We start from the raw sequence: 16,976 nt of genomic DNA on the forward strand, positions 1-16,976 counted from the left end.
TTCCCGCTGCCTCTCCCCCATTCATGCTTGCTCTCTTTCTCTGTCTCTCTCAAAAAACAAAAAAACAAAGAAAAAACAGAAGACTACTCTTCTTCCACTGAATTATCTTGCCCACCTTATAAAAATCAATTGATTATACTAGTCTTCCAAAAAGAATTTTTAACTTTTTTTTTCTGTTTACATTTTACGTTTGTTTGCCACAATAGCTACTCAACATTGCACTTCTTTGAATTTCATTTTTAACTCTATTATCTATAAATTTTTATTTAGATTTATATAAAAGAGAAGGAATGCTGGATTGATATCCTGGCTGATTAAATGAGAAGTCAGAGTAAGCACAGACTCAAGCAAGGATGCACAGAAGCACAGGAGATTGTTTCAGAAAAAAATGAATTGGGCCAGCTGGCTGAAATGGAGAAGACGTTATAGCCTTGCGGTGGCATAGAAATATGATTTTTAGATCATGGGAAAGTGTTAGAAGCAGATTGTGGTTAGTTTTGTAAGTCTGATCGGGAAGATATAAATCTTAGTAGTAAAGAAGCAAATTAGAAAAAATTTGGTTGGATAAAGAGGTGACTTAGGATAGATTACAAAAATAAAAACAACAATAACATAAGGGCTAAGAAATGAACTAGAATAATTCAATTTGAAGTCAATCAGTCTTCTTAAAGTTTATTTTGAGAGAGAGACAGAGAGACAGAGAGAGAGAGAGAGAGAGAGAGAGACAGCATGGTCAGGGGAGGGGCAGAGAGAGAGGGAGAGAGAGGATCCCTAGCAGGGTCCGTGCCATCAGCACAGTCTGATGTGGCGCTCGAACCCATGAACCATGAAATCATGACCTGAGCTGAAATCACAAGTCAGATGCTTAACCAACTGAGCCAGCCACACATCCCAGAAGTTAATCAGGCTTCTTATTAGAGTCATGGCAATGAATTTGGAAAGAATAGGTAAGATAGTGTTTAAGAATCAGTTTCAAAACAAAGGGGTAGTTAAGAGTTGAGATGGATAAAAATGAGGACTGTAAAAACAACATTAGAATTGATTAAGAAGTCAGTATTGCCTTCAAGAATGCAATTTTGGGGGTGCCCGTGGGGCTCAGTCAGTTAAGCATCCAACTTCAGCTCAGGTCATGATCTCACAGTCTGTGAGTTCGAGCCCCGTGTCGGGCTCTGTGCTGACAGCTCAGAGCCTGAAGCCTGCTTCAGTATCTGTGTCTCCCTCTCTCTCTGCCCCTCCCCTGCTCATGCTCTGTTTCTCTCTGTCTCAAAAATAAATAAAAACATTAAAAAAATTAAAATAAAATAAAATAAAATAAAATAAAATAAAATAAAATAAAATAAAGGGCTACTGTAAGGTTTAGTCAATGGGGAATAGCCCAAAGTGAGAAGTATGTTAGTGAAGTCAGAATCAGAATGGATAAAAGCATCTTTGAGGGGCGCCTGGGTGGCTCAGTCGGTTGGGCGTCCAACTTCGGCTCAGGTCATGATCTCACGGTTTGTGGGTTCGAGCCCCGTGTGGGGCTCTGTGCTGACAGCTGGAGCCTGGAGTCTGTTTTGGATTCTGTGTCTCCCTCTCTCTCTGCCCCTCCCCCACTCACACTCTGTCTCTCTGTCCTTCAAAAAATAAATAAACGTTAAAAAAAATTAAAAATAAATAAATTTTTAAAAAGCATCTTTGAGCTAATGATCTGTTAATAGCATTCAACATGAGGGAGGTGTCCTCAATAGTAATTCTGCAAAGAGACACAGCAAGAAGCTAACCTGTCTTGTATCCCATTCCCTATTGTCAATTTCACGGTAATGAAATGAGTACAGATTTCTCAGATATTGCTTTGAATATATGTATGAAGGGTTGCAAGACGGGCCACTGATGTCGGAAATCATTTGTCTGCATCAGCAATTCGGATTAAAGTTCAGCCTGCGCGTGTAGTTGGGGCTCGAGCCAAGCCTTCTTTAAGGGGAGGAGAAGGGAGAAAAATGTAGTGTCCACCAGTCATGGGAAAAGGCAGTCCTCTCCCGGTGGGTGGCACCACCAGAAGACAGGTGGCTGCCTGGGAGACGCTGAGAGGTTTCAGATGAAGGAAGCTAGAGAAATATTTTCCTTTGCAAGAACTAACAAAAGTACAATCAAGTCTTATTTTAACTGGTGGTGATAGACATGTTTATGAAGCCACCATGCAAATGTAGGAAAGGGGGTCATCATGCTGCATTATATTGTCTTTTTTTGGTCATAGATATTGACATAGTGTACTCACTAGTGACTGTAATATATTTGGATATATGTATATATATTGTACATATATGTATTTGCATCTCTTTCTATTTATTCTGGATTTTTCTTTCTTTTGCTTTTTTTAATGTTACTTTTGAGAGAGAGAGAGCGTGCATAAGCAGGGGAGGGGCGGGGGGGGGGAACAGAGGATCTGAAGCAGGCTCTGTGCTGACAGCCGCAAGCCTGATGTGGGGCTCGACCTCATGAACCACGAGATCATGATCTGAGCAGAAGTCGATGCTCAACCAACTGAACCACCAGGTGCCCCCATTCTGGGTTTTCCTGCTTTGCCGGGAACAGAGGAAGAACCTAATTGTTGTTGCTTCATCCCAAACACTTTTGGTTCTTCTCTGATTCTCATCCCAATTACTGCAGCTACTAGTCAGGATACAGTGGTTCCCAGGAAGGTATTTTCCCTCCTACATTCCCTGATCTCCAACAGAGGTTTCACTGGAATAAATTAAATCAAGAATGTGAAGATTGTGGGGTTTATCTAGTATTTATTGCTATGTAACAGTCCGCTCAAACCTTAGTGTCTTGAAATGACTATAATTCATTTTTAAATTTTTTAAAAATGTTTTTATTTATTTTTGAGACAGAGAGAGAAAGAGCATGAGCAGGGGAGGGGCAGAGAGAGAGAGGGAGACACAGATTCTGAAGCAGGCTCCACACTCTGAGCTGTCAGCCCAGAGCCCGATGCGGGGCTCGAACTCACAGACTATGAGATCATGACCTGAGCTGAAGTCAGATGCGTAACCGACTGTGCCACCCAGGAGCCCCTGTAATTCATTTTTTAAAAAATTTTAATGTTTATTTATTTTGAGAGAGAGAGGGAGCACAAGTAAGGGAGGGACAGAGAGAGAGAGGGAGAGAGAGAATCCCAAGTAGGCTCTGTGCTGTCAGCACAGAGCCTGACATGGGGCTTGAACTCAAAAACCGTGAGATCATGACCTGAGAAGAAACCAAGAGTCAGGTCTTCACCGACTGAGCCACCCAGGTGCCCCTGTAATTCATTATTTGACATAATTTTGGAGTTGGCCAGCTCAGCTGAGTGGCTGTTGTTCTTCATTTGGGATCATTTGGAGTCACTCATGCAGCTGTAGCCATCTGGGGGCTCGAATGGGGCTGGGTGATTCCAGATGGTCTCACTTACATGTCTAGTGGTTGGTTTTTGCATGGTGGCTCGGAATTCCAAGAGTGTGAAGCAGAGCTCCAAAGCTCAAGGCCTAGGCTCTGGAATTCACACAAGGCCACTTACACTGCATGCTGTCGGTCAAAGACAAGCCCTCATGGTGTTGGTCAAACCCAAGCATAAGGCCAGCCCACGGCCAAATGTGGGAGCAGGCTAGACTGCCACTTACTGATGAGACCAACTGTAAAGATTCTGTGCTGTTTCTTTCTTTCTTTGTTTTAAGAATTTATTTTTGAGCGACCTCTATACTCACCCTGGGGCCCAAACTCAACCCTGAGATCAAGAGTCACACACTCTACTGACTGAGTCAGCTGGGCACCCATCTGTGGCCATTTAATCCCTCACAAAGGGATTAAACGCAAGTCCGTCTGTAAAATGCATACTGGCATATCTGGCTCAAAGTAAATTATTTCAAAATGTTCATTGTCGTTGTTATTTTATTATCATTATTATTATCATTGGCCTTTTCCTCTTGAATAAAAAGTACTCTTCCTGAGTAACGAATAAGTGAGTTTTTCTTTGGATAAACTGAAAGTTGTTCAAATATGTAAGACAAAAATCTTAAACCACCCATACAGGATTCTTTGAATTAGTATGAAATGCCTGGGGATATATGTCATGTAAGAATTTGAAGTGTTTCAGAGAAAACATTTGATGGGCATGTGAGTAATTCGATAGTCCTAGAGGAAGAAGACAACTTAAAATGGTACAAAATTTAAAAAGTAACCATAAGAGACTCTCAAATACAGAGGACAAACTTAGGGTTGCTGGAGGGGAAGTGGGTGGGGGGATGGGCTGATTGGGTGACGGGCATTAAGGAGGCCACTTTTAGGAATGGGCGTTGGGTGTCATCCTACGTAAGAGATGAATCACTGTGTTCTACTCCTGAAACCAAGACTACACTGCATGTGAACTAACTTGCATGAAAAAAACCCAAAAGGGCCCCGCTTATGAAGTTTTAGAGACTGTAAAGGTGTTACCCCCGCCAGTATACTTTGCTGGATGTTTCATCTTTCACTTTGTCTTCTCTTCTACTGCTTTGTCAGGAAGTTGGGAATAAAATCCCAGCACAATGCTCCTCACCGGGGCCACCGATCCAACTGAAGATGAGACGGCGGACAAGCCTCCCAGGTGTTCAGTACGTGCTTACAATTCTGTCATAATCTACACGGGAAACTTTACGTTCAAACATTGTGGGGGGAAAAATGTGGAGCTACTGAATACCGGTGACAAGCCTGGGGGCCACAGGGAATACAGACATTCCTCTTCACTGACTTATGCTCTTTTGTCCCAGTGAAAGGCAACACTTCCGTGGGCGGGCCAGTGTGAGAGCTAAGTTGTCTTCATGATAATGGCAACCAACTGAAAATGCCACTCACCCACCTTAGCCCGCTCTGTATTTGTTGCTGTTGCACAGAAGTGCCTAGGACCGAAGGGGAGCCCTGCGTTGGGCTGACTGATCCAAATTTGGGCTCTCACTTTGGCCTTTTTGGCCTTCCAGCTGAGTGGCCTAAGAAGCTTCTTAGGGATAATGGAATGAAGAGGCAAGATGCTCTGGAAAATGATATTTTATTCCTCCAATACGGGATTTTAAATAAGAAAGGTACTCTGAGGAATATTTTTGTCTTTGCCAACAACTACTACCAAACACCCCACAGATGTAACTATTTTGCTTTGGTAAAATATCTCCGTGAATTAGGACTTTTATAGTTTCCTTTGCACTGCATTCCAGAACATTCTGAGCCCTTCGGACACCAGGATGAAGCTTTGATATCCATACTATCTGGCTCTCTTTCTTCCTTAAGAGAAATGTAGCCTTCCTCAAAACAAAGGCTGCAACCCCCCACAGCTCTTTCTCTCCATTGCAGCTCACTGAATTTCACAGTGGAAAAACCTTATAGAGTTTAGAGTCTAAGTTTGATGGGCTCCTTTCATAATGGAGGGTTTCAGTGACATGTTCTTAATAATATGTCTTTCTGGAGGGGCGCCTGGGTGGCTCAGTCAGTTAAGCATCCGACTTCAGCTCAGGTCATGATCTCACAGTTCGTGGGTTTGAGCCCCGCGCCGGGCTCTGTGCTGACAGCTCAGAGCCTGGAACCTGCTTCAGATTCCATGTTTCCCTCTCTCTCTGCTCCTCTCCTGCTCACACTCTCTCTCTCTCAAAAATAAAATACACATTAAAAAAAATTTTTTTTAAATATGTCTTTCTGGGAATGACTGAGAGATTTGACCCTTTGGTCTCGGTTCCACATTGTCATTGATTATTAACTCGGGTCAGTGAGGCAGACATATCTTCCCTAAGATAGATGCTCCTGTTTTGTTTTATTTTTGTTTATTTCTTTATTTTGAGAGGTGGAAAGGGCAGAGAGAGGAGAGAGAGAGAAACCCAAGCAGGTTCCGCTCCACACTGTCAGCACAGAGCCCAACTTGGGGCTTGATCTCACGAACTGTGAGGTGATGACTTGAGCCAAAACCAAGAGCCACCCAGGCGCTCCAATGCTTCTGTTTTCATGGTTGTTTGTTATCCTCTTTATTCTAGGGTTTGTGGGTCCACCAGACAATTACATTTTCACTAATCTCATGACTTCCCACTCTTTGTCCTACAGCTGCCAGAATTTTATGCATTTCTTGAGAATTTTAATAAGGAGAGCAAGAAATCGAGTCTCCGAAAAACTCACGGTATTTCACCTAGTGAGGCACAGGAAATGCTTAGTCAAAACCTCAATGCCATGTCATTCACCAGTGGAGCTGATGTGAGGGATGAAGACCCTCGGCCCATTTTCACATGCAAGGTGGTTAGAAAAGAAAAGGAGCAACCAGAATCGATGACCGAACTGCTGTACCGAAGCTTGTTGACCAGCTCAACCTCTCCGGGGAAGGGACTCTCCAGATCCCAGCAGAGGCTCTTGCGGAGTGGAATTCCTCCCCCTGCACACACTTTTCCTCATGAGATTCTCATCGATCACTCCAGCTCCTCGTCACTGTTCCCCACGCAGAAGACTCAGAGAATTAACATATTACACGGGCTGGGCATTTCCAGGATCATGCCAGAAAATTTCACCTTTGAGCACAAAATTGCTAAATACTTCTTAGTTGATCCAGGTAATCTACACGGATGAAGATGTGTGAGATGAAATTTGTGGAAATCTGACTGCAATTTTGACTTAGGTTGCCGGAGCCAAAATAGTCAAATAGTGACTCCCGGGAACCTGGCAGTCACGATGTCCACGACTGATGTGCTTGCCGCCTACAGCGCCAACGCGAGGTAGAGAACAGAGACTCGAACATTCCAGGGTCAAATCTCAGGTCCAGTCTCAAAAAGGAGTATAGATGCAGTCCTTACACTCACCTTTACAACACGAGCAGGTTAAGCTTGGCCTCTAAAGCACTCATAACTATTCTTTCTTGTTACGTGAACTTAGCCAATTATTTACTGGAAGATGGCTTCTTTTTCTCAAGCATCTTGGCTTTAATGCAACTGAGAGCTTTTTAGATACTTTTTCATGAACCTTTACCTCTTCTTTACTGTTACATTAACAAGAGGAAACTCCTCCCTTCATTTCTGATTCTTTAATAGGGAGGTATTCATAAAAGACCAAAGATTATTCAGAGAAAGTTGGAAATATATGGTGGCGAGTTTTAATGAGAAGGGAGTGTCTTATAAGGTCTCCATTTTCCTTAATTTGAGGGAGGTAATAATTTGTGAGTCTGTGTAGCTGTAAAAAAACGATAGATTAAATCAACTATATAAAATATTTGAACCTTTCTGAAGTAGGTTCAACTCAAGAGAAACCATCTGCACCGCAAATATTTTGACAACACCATTTTTATATTAAAAGTCGTGGGAGAGACAGAGGAGCAAACTTAAAGGCACAGATGGATTAATTTGCTCGTATCTGGTCCAAGATACTGCAACAGTCTTTGCCGTAACTCCCCACACTGATGTCCTGACAGAGTCTAATGCAGGTTTCAGATTCCTTCGGTAGAGTCACACTTTGTGTGTTCTGGAGCCCAGGCAGAAGTAGAAATCAGGGCAATTATAGGAATGGCCTAGATAATCCACAGAAGTGCATAAGGTCAAGCCTTGGACCAGAGAGGAAAAGTCATGGAAAGTATTGGTAATCAGTAGATACTGCCAGAGCTTATTGAAAAGTACTGAAGGCTTTGGATGCTTCATGGATGTTTGTGGTTTTGCCACACCCACAGGCGACAAATTGTCCTCCCTTCCCTGGCTACCTAACTTCTCCAGGTCTCTCGTGTGACCTTCCAGACTCTGTGTTAGAGTTTCTTCTCTGTCTTCATGACCTCGTTTCCTCAGATCCTTAGGTAGGATTTCAGGCACACATCCTGTCTGTTCAAGGAACATGCATGAAGCCAGGTAGGCATCCATATGAAGAATACCCAGTAATTTCTTAGGTTTAATTGGTATTGTAACAATTCATCTTTTACAGTCCTATATTCCCCAGCATTACTATTATTTTATCAGCCAGCCAGTGGCTAAAGTATTCTCAGCCCAGGAGAACTTTAGGACTCCTAGTGTACCAAAGAATGTTATAGAACATATCCTTACTAGCATCAAGTACTGGGGGAGGAAAAGAGAGTGAGTGCTGCCATTTTCTTCTTCTATCACATCAATTACTCTTGCTCAGGCTAAATCATGTGGGACCACGTAGGTTAAGAATGTGTTTGACAGAGAAAGCAAACGAAGATTATTTTTCTTGTACACTAGAAGCCAGGAGGCAGGCAGACAGTGTTGGGACAATGCTTTTTTATATTGTCAAGGACCCAGGCTCCACCACCTTTTCGTGTGTGGCTTTTGTCTTCATGGACAAAAGAGGTCTCCTTCACCTCCAGGTACTATGGCCACATTCCGGGCAGGAAAGGGGGCTAAGACAAAGGACCATATTGGCTACTTCTGTTCTCTTTTAATAGAGAAGCAAAACTTCCTCAAACACTCCTCCTCCAGTGACTTCTCCCTACATCTCATTGGTCAGAATTGCATCCAATAGCCACCCCTTACTGCTGGGTGGTGACTAGAGATCTTAGCTTTTCACCCTCTATAGTCAGAGGGTGACCCTCTTCTATAGAAGAGGACCGTAATGGGTATGGAATGAACCAACCTATAGTATCTACCACGGATCACAACATAAAGCTCCGTAGTAATCAAAATAATCAACTCTGTGGCTTTCTCTTGTCAGATATCCCTTTCCTTCCTTCTATAACCAGATCTTCCGATGCCAGGCCTGCCAAGATCTTGTTAAACTCCCTGGCAGTTGGTAACTGCCCTTAGGGAAGGACTGTTGACCCCCCAGTGTTCACCACCAATAGCCTGCTCCAGTATCTATTCCGCTAGGGAAGGTATTAACTCAATAGTAAGAGAGAAATAGATCAGACTTCCTCCTTGTTTGCTGTACCGTTATTCTCCTTGTATTACATTTACCATCTTGGCTCTTTGGCCTCTGGCTTTACACTCAAATCTGCCTTGGGCCTTGCTTTTTTTTTTTTTTTTTCTCTTTTGAGGGGTGGTGGTGGTTTACAATTTAGTCATTAAAAGATCTGTTCTTGGGGCACCTGGGTGGCTCAGTCAGTTAAGTGCCAGACTCTTGATTTCAGCTTAGGTCATGATCTCACGGTTCATGAGTTCAAACCCCACATCGGGCCCTGCGCTGACAGCACAGAGCCTGCTTAGGATTCTCTCTCCCTCGCTCTCTGTCCCTCCTCTCTCATGTTCTCTGTCTCTCCCTCAAAAATAAAATAAACGTTTAAAAGATCCCTTCTTGAAGGGATTGTAACCACTAGTGATACCCCAAATTAGTAGGTCCTGAAAAAGTAGGGGAAACAACCAAATTCTAGCTAAGCCACTGCCATTTTATACCCAGGGCTTAAGCCAACATCTTGGAAGAAATGACACTAGCAGTCTATGTACTTCTAACCAATCGTTGTCCCTGTATTAAGCCCTCATTAGGATCCTCCCTGTTGACCTCAGTGCTCTGTAGGGTCTCTCCATTTGTACATTATAATATCCAAGCACCAAATGAGAGCCCATCCACCTGCTATGGCCCTGCAGCATCCACTCTGGCCCAGTTAGCCAGACCCACCCAATTTCCTATTTGGAGGAAAGCTCTAGATCAGATGAACATTTTAGGTGACCTTTTAGTTTATAAAGCTCTAGAAACAGCTTTCCACCAGAAGGGAGAAGGAGACTCCAGTTCATCTAAGTTTCATTCTGTCCATGAAGCATCTCTGGGTAACTGAAGGTTAAGTCACTCTGTCATGTAATTCTTTGAAAATGTGATTCTTTGCAGAAAAACAATTCATGGATCTAAGGGATCTGGAGTGGAGGTATTACAAGGGGATCGTGAAGTGCAAGCACGGTACTTCAGATTCATTCATAAATATAAAATACAACAGTGAGAAGAGATTTGTGGAGAGCCAGCAGATGCCTGGTGTTATTTCCCCCCCTCTAGTTTATAGGTCTTTAGTCATTTATCCTCAGGTTGATTATCCAAAAAGTACAACTTCCTCTTAAATAAAACCTGTAGCTTATTAAAATATCTTGGATGTAGATTTTGCTTTTGACAGCGTTGAACTTATACATGAAAAGTAAAGAAGCAGAGGGGAGGAGCCATGGAACATAAGAACTGGATCCATACAATATTCATGGAAGTCCAAAATAAAGCCATTAATACAGAGAAAAAAATTCGAATTGATCTGCTTGGGTAAGACCAGGTTTGGACTTGTGAAACCCATCTGGACCAAGGCTGAGGCAAATCTGGATCATGTGAAAGGTAAGGATACCGAGGAAGAAGAACTACCAAGTAAGAATACCTCTTTAATTATTTTTATTTTTTTTTTAAGCGTTTATTTATTTTTGAGACAGAGAGAGACAGAGCATGAACGGGGGAGGGTCAGAGAGAGGGAGACACAGAATCTGAAACAGGCTCCAGGCTCTGAGCTGTCAGCACAGAGCCCGACGCGGGGCTCAAACTCACGGACCGCGAGATCATGACCTGGGCCGAAGTCGGCCACTTAACCCACTGAGCCACCCAGGCGCCCCAAGAATACCTCTTTAAAAAGTAAGCACACGAGGGCGCCTGGGTGGCGCAGTCGGTTAAGCGTCCGACTTCAGCCAGGTCACGATCTCGTGCGTGGTCCGTGAGTTCGAGCCCCGCGTCGGGCTCTGGGCTGATGGCTCGGAGCCTGGAGCCTGTTTCCGATTCTGTGTCTCCCTCTCTCTCTGCCCCTCCCCCGTTCATGCTCTGTCTCTCTCTGTCCCAAAAATAAATAAAAAACGTTGAAAAAAAATTTTAAAGTAAGCACACGAAGAAGTATATTATCATAAAACTAGTTGGTAAATTTAACAAATGGAAGAATTAACCCCTGAGGATATAGAGATCAATCTGCGAACTTAACAATAATATGTTAACTGCTCGAAGACATGAGGAAGGAAGTAGCATTTATGAAATAAAAACAGGAAGATTTGAAAAAAAACAATTTGGAAATCCTGAAAGTGAAAAATCTAATTACTGGAAGTAAAATAATAATTATAATGTCCCTCAATAAATTATCTCAGTGGTATACTGGATATATCTTAAGACAGAGGATTAGTGAGTTGAAAGATAGCACTGAGAGAGAATATCACAGTAAGAAAAAGGAAGAAATTACAAAATAAGTTAATGGGGCATCTGGGTGGCTCAGTTGGTTAAGCGTCTGACTTTGGTTCATGTCATAATCTCAGTTTGTGGGTTTGCGCCCTGCATCACGCTCTGTGCTGACAACTCAGAGCCTGGAGTCTGCTTTGGATTCTTTCTCTCTCTCTCTCTGCCCCTCCCCTGATTGCCCTCTCTCAAAAACAAATAAAAATTAAAGAAAAAAAAGAAATAGGGGCGCCTGGGTGGCTGAGTCAGTTGAGCATCCGACTTTGGCTCAGGTCATGATCTCATGGTTCGTGAGTTTGAGCCCCGCTTGGGGCTCTATGCTGACAGCTCAGAGCCTGGAGCCTACTTCGGATTCTCTGTCCACCCCTCCCCCCCTGCTCTGCCACACCCCTGCTTGTATTCTTTCAAAAATGAATAAACATAAACAAATTTTTTTGAAGAAATAATGGTAAGCAAATAAATGATTAATAATATATGTGTATGTGTAGATATTAAAATGTATTTCTGGATTCTAGTTCCTAATATTTTATTTAGAAAATCTGCCTCCATTTAAGTCAAGTTAGTCTATGTTTTCCTATTTTGGCACTATTTTTTAAATGTTTATTTATTTTCATTTATTTTGAGAGAGAGCAAGTGAGCGAGGGTGCATGAGCAGGGGCAGAGAGGGAGAGAGAGAATCCCAAGCAGGGTCTATGCTGTCAGCACAGAGCCCAACATGGAGCTCAATCTCACGTACAGTGAGATCATGACCTCGACTGAAACCAAGAGTCGGACACTTGACTGGCTGAGCCACCCAGGCACCCCTGGTACTATTTTTTTTTAATTGGATTTTACCTTCAGCATAATGAATACCTTCAGCCTGAGAAATGGGCATGAGGGAGGTTTCTGGGGTGCTCATAATATTCTGTTTTTTCATCTGTGTGCCCAGTTGTGTTGAGCATGCAAAAATCTCCCCAGCTATGCACTTCTGTCAACTTTTCTTCGTGTATGTTATAGTTAAAAAAATTCTTTAAAGTTACGTGACCTTCATAAAATGAGTTGGGGAGTTATCATTTTGTATGAGGCCATAGCTATTTAAATATTAGACATATTTATTCTTGGAGCACCTGGGTGGCTCAGTTGGCTAAGAATCCAACTTGGCCTCAGGTCATGATCTCACGGTTCCTGAGTTCAAAGCTTGCACGGGGTGAGCTTAAGCCCCACTTTGGACTTTGTGATGACAGTGCAGAGCCTGCGTGGGATTCTCTCTCTCTCTCTCTCTGCCCCTCGTGGAATTCTCTCTCCCTCTCCCTCTGTCCCTTGCTCACTCATGCCCTCTCTTTCTCTCTTAAAAAAAAGAAATACATACATACATAAAAGCTTTAAAAAAGAGAGAATATTTCCTCTTGGGGCACCTGGATGGCTCAGTCGGTTGGGTGTCCAACTCTTGATTTTGGCTCAGGTCATGATCTCGCAGTTATGGGATTGAGCCCCAAGTCAGGCTTCATGCTAGGTGTGTATCCTGCTTGGGATTTTCTCTCTCCTTCTCTCTGCCCCTTCTCCCTTCAAAATAAAGAAATCAGTAAACATTAAAAAATATATATTTATTCTTTAAAATCTAGCTAGAAATCAGCTATAAAACCATCTAGTCCTGACATCTTTCTTCCCATTTTTGCTATGAAAATACTTAAACAGTCATAAAAATAAATAAAATTGTGTAATGAACCTGCACATCCTTATCGCCTCGATTCAATATTTATTACAATTTTCCCACACTTAGTTAATCTATTCCTTTTGTTACTGGGTTTGCTGTGTCTGCTGAAATATTTTCAAGATTTTATTTTTCTAAGTAATCTCTACACCCAACGTGGGACTCAAACTTACAACCCCGAGATCAAGATTCACATGTTCTATGGACTGAGCCAACCAGGCACCCCTGCTGAAGTATTTTAAAGCAAATCTTAGGTTTCATGTCTAAGATATCATCCTTATATGCTTGAGTGTGCATCTCAGAAAAATATGCACATTTTCTTTCATAACCCTGATACCATTATTATACCAAGATTAACAGTAATTCCTTGGTACCATTTATTTCTCCATATTTAAAATCCCCTTATTGTCTCAAAAGTTCCTTTTTCTAGTTGATTTGTTTAAATCAGGATCCAAGCAAGGTCTAAAGATTGCATTTGATTGTTTGGCCTCATAAAGTTCTTTTCACCTAGAGCAATTCTTCATTGTTTTTTCATCCAAGTGACTTACTGAGGAACTACGTCTATTGTCCTGTGGAAGTTCCCACAAATGAGATTTGGACCCTCATGGTGTCATTTAACTTCTCCCATTATCCATATTTCTTGTAAATTGGATGTTTGCTACAAGTTTAATTATTTTCAGGCTCAACTGTTTTTTGAAAGAATACTTTGTTAGGTGACGCTGTGTACTTCAGACAGCCTCACAACAAGGCAAACAATATCTGGTTGTTCCTGCTTTAGTGATTATGAGATTGAGTAGTAGATCCAGGTGGTGACCCCTCAACCTTTCACCTGATGGCTTCCATCCGTTGACGATTACAGTTGGCATCCTCTAGGAGGGTTCCAGTGACCTCTGCCTCCCAGTAGTTACACCCTTGTGTAATTTCCTCCCAGGAGTCTAAGCGAGACTTACGATTTGCTTCTATGTATAGAATACAGCAAAGGTAACAGCATCTCCTTTCAAGATTAAGTTACGCAAAAACTGTGGCTTCTATTTTGTAAGTTACTAAAAAAAAGTCTATCTTGGTTCTACCTTGGTTCTCTCTTGGACTCCCTCTCTTGCTCTTACTTGCTACCTCATAGCGAAGCTAGCTGCCCTCTTCTGAGATGCCCTATGGAGAGGTCCCTGTGGAAGTAATTGATGTATCTCTGGTCAACAGCTGGCGAGGATCTGAGATCAGCCCACAGCCACATGAGTGAACCTGGGAGCAGACCTTCCCCCTGTCGAGCCTGGAGAAGGCAGCTGACTGCAACCCAGTGGGAGACCCTGAGCCAGGGGCACCCAGTTAAGCCAGGCCCAGATTCCAGATTTATTTTGTGTTTCAAAAATGAACGTTTACTTATTTTTGAGATAGAGGCAGAGAGAGGGGGACAGAGGACTCAACGCGGGCTCTGTGCTGACAGCAGAGAGCCCAACTTGGGGTTTGAACTCACAACCCAGGAGATCATGACCTGTGATGACACCAGACGCTCAATCTACCGAGCCACCCAGGTGCCCCAGTGACATGTTTGTTTTAAGCTGCTACATTTTGAGGTAATCTGTTAGTAGCAATAGGTAACTACTAGAGTGATCTTCGCCTGGATTATTTTCACGAGGGTTTATTGATTGATAATTTTCTAATTCCGTTGTTAATTCCACATCTATTAATCAGAAATAATTTGTAAAGAAGACCTTTCCCTCATCAAGTTGGGCTATTTGAGTTACACTGAAGTACAGTCTGTACAAGAAAGGAAGTTTCCCTCGTTAGTGTCCAATTTTCCGACCTTAAGGTGTTATTCTTCTAGTTACTTCCAAAGGCCACCAACAAAGTGTTTCTCTCTCTCTCTTTTTGAATAACATTGTGGACTCATTGATGTTTGTTTTGTTTTTAATAAGCTTTTTAAAACTTATAGTGTCATACACAAAACCACAAGTTTGGTGAATTACAGCAAACTGAAAATGTCCACGGAACCACCGCAGGTCATGAGCTAGAACACTGCCCACAAGCCCCTCGCCTGTCCTCCCCTAATCATTACTCCATCCCTCCCCTCCGAGGGTGACCAGCATGTACCTTAGATTCGTTTTGTCTATTTTTGCACTGTTTTATACAAATGTAAACATACATGTGTACATGTATACAATGGATTCTCTTGTACCTGGCTTCTTTCAGCATTATGTTTGTAAGATTCATCTATGTTCTGTATGTAGGAGTAGTCATTTTCATTGCTGTTCAGTATTCAACTGTATGAATGTAGCCTCACTTATTTATCCAGTCTGCTGTTGATGAACATTTGGGTCATTTATTACAAATAATGCTCTTGAGATGCCAGTGGCAGTTAAGCAAGGTTTGATTGCTAGAAAAGACTCACAGGACTCAAAGTCTGAATGCTTGTAAGTCTCCAAGTTATTATACTAAAAATACTTATGATGGCAAAGCATTAAAATAAGGATGTGCATCACAGACAACAGCAGGGGGTCCAGAGGGACCAGACCCAGGCTCTAGTTGTCTTCCCTCTGTAAGGACCATACTCTTTTTCTCCAATCAGGAATCCATGTGTGCATGGAACATTTTCGAATCAGAGAGCATGAATTAGAGTCTCAATTACTTTTCCCATTTTGTTGGCCAAGTAGGCATTTGCCTGTTCCATAACCAGCCTCTGATAGTCTCATCAAACCAGGTGAGAATCATCCATTTCATCAATAAACAATGTCGAAAAGTATACAAACCATCCCAAAGCTTCTTAGACCTATAGTTACAAAGCAACAGTATGTATGAATCAGTAAGCTTCTCGCTTGGCCAAAGGACATTGCGATGCACCTGTAGCAGAACGGCTCAGGCTAATTCCAGGCCTGCTGGAATTAACCCTACAGCACTGTTGTTATGCAGTCATGTTCCTGTCTTTTGATACATGTGCACACACTCCTCTTGGGTGGAATTGTAGGTTACAGGGTCTGAAGATATGTAACTCTAGTAGATAATGCAAAACATTTTTCCAAAGTTGATTGGAGTTTAGAGTTCTACCAGCAGAGTATACTGATTCTCGGTACTCTCTAAGACTATATTGTTGTTCCTTTAAGTTTTAGTCATTCTGGTAGGTGTAGTGATATTTCATTGTATTTTTATTAGAATATCCCTGCTTACTTGTGAGGCGATCTCCCTTTTCATGTGTTTACCAGCCAGGTAGAACTACTCTTGTGCAATATGCTATTCAAATCTCATTCCTATTTTGCTATTGTGTTGCCCTTATTTTCCTAACTGATTTGTCAAAAGTCCTTATTCTGATATGAATTCTTTGGTATATGTATTTCAAATACCTTCTCTGGTTCCGTACATTGTCTTTTAATTTTCTTAATGGTGTCCTTTGATAAACAAATTCTTAATTCTAATATAGTATAATTTATCAGTCTTTTCCTTTGTGGCTAAAGCTCTGAGTGTTCTGTTTAAGAATTCTTCGCTGAGAATTCTTTACTGAGCCTGGGTGGCTCAGTCAGTGAAGCGTTCGACTTTGGCTCAGGTTACGATCTCATGGTTGGTGGGTTTGAGACCCACATTGGGCTCGGTGCTGACAGCTCAGAGCCTAGAGCCTGCTTTGGATTCTGTCTCTTTCTCTCTCTCAAAAATAAATAAAAACCTTAAAAAATTAAAGAATTCTTTACTTTGGGGGCGCCTGGGTGGCTCAGTTGGTTGAGTGTCTGGCCCTTGGTTTCAGCTCAGGTTGTGATCTCACGGTTGATGAGATCACCTTTTCCAAAGTAGAAACTTCAGAATCAATCCCTGAATAATCTGTAGGCTTCCCTATTGAAAAATGAAAGCCATGAAGTCACCCCTATTCAGGCAGGGAATAGATGAGTTTTCTTGGCACTGGATCTTAAAGATAAAATCATCTCTCTCACTAAGATCTCAGTTATATATTGCCATTGCTGTCATTTGAACTTTTCCCACTTGTAATAAATTGCCTCCAGATTTAATGCATCATGAAATTGAGGACCTGTTGTATGCCAATTTTGTTTCTGATCTCCCTGTAATTTGTATCTGTTTCTAAATGGTAATAAAATCAACCTAAATCATATTTTAAAAAATAGGATTAGGGCCTGCAGAAATACATGGTGTTTCGTTAAAAGAGCATGTAATATAATCAGGATTCTGA

At 42.0% G+C, this 16,976-nt stretch overlaps 1 protein-coding gene across 3 annotated transcripts in view; it reads left to right on the forward strand.

The window, feature by feature from the left end:
• The window catches only part of CD4H9orf153 (chromosome D4 C9orf153 homolog), a 33,678-nt gene extending 23,413 nt beyond the window's left edge, over positions 1-10,265 (forward strand). For 2 of the 3 annotated variants that reach the window (XM_027048097.2, XM_027048096.2), the window contains exons 3-5: positions 4,510-4,601; positions 6,070-6,565; positions 9,769-10,264. In XM_027048097.2, coding sequence (XP_026903898.1) covers positions 4,536-4,601; positions 6,070-6,565; positions 9,769-9,992 — 786 coding nt within the window. In that variant the 5' untranslated portion in view covers positions 4,510-4,535 and the 3' untranslated portion in view covers positions 9,993-10,264. Of the gene's footprint in view, positions 1-4,509; positions 4,602-6,069; positions 6,566-9,768 lie in introns of all 3 variants that reach the window. The other variant, XM_027048098.2, reaches the window with a different exon arrangement.
• Positions 10,266-16,976: the final 6,711 nt, after the last annotated feature.

Source organism: Acinonyx jubatus, chromosome D4 (genome assembly GCF_027475565.1).
Source record: "Acinonyx jubatus isolate Ajub_Pintada_27869175 chromosome D4, VMU_Ajub_asm_v1.0, whole genome shotgun sequence".
NCBI lineage: Eukaryota > Metazoa > Chordata > Mammalia > Carnivora > Felidae > Acinonyx > Acinonyx jubatus.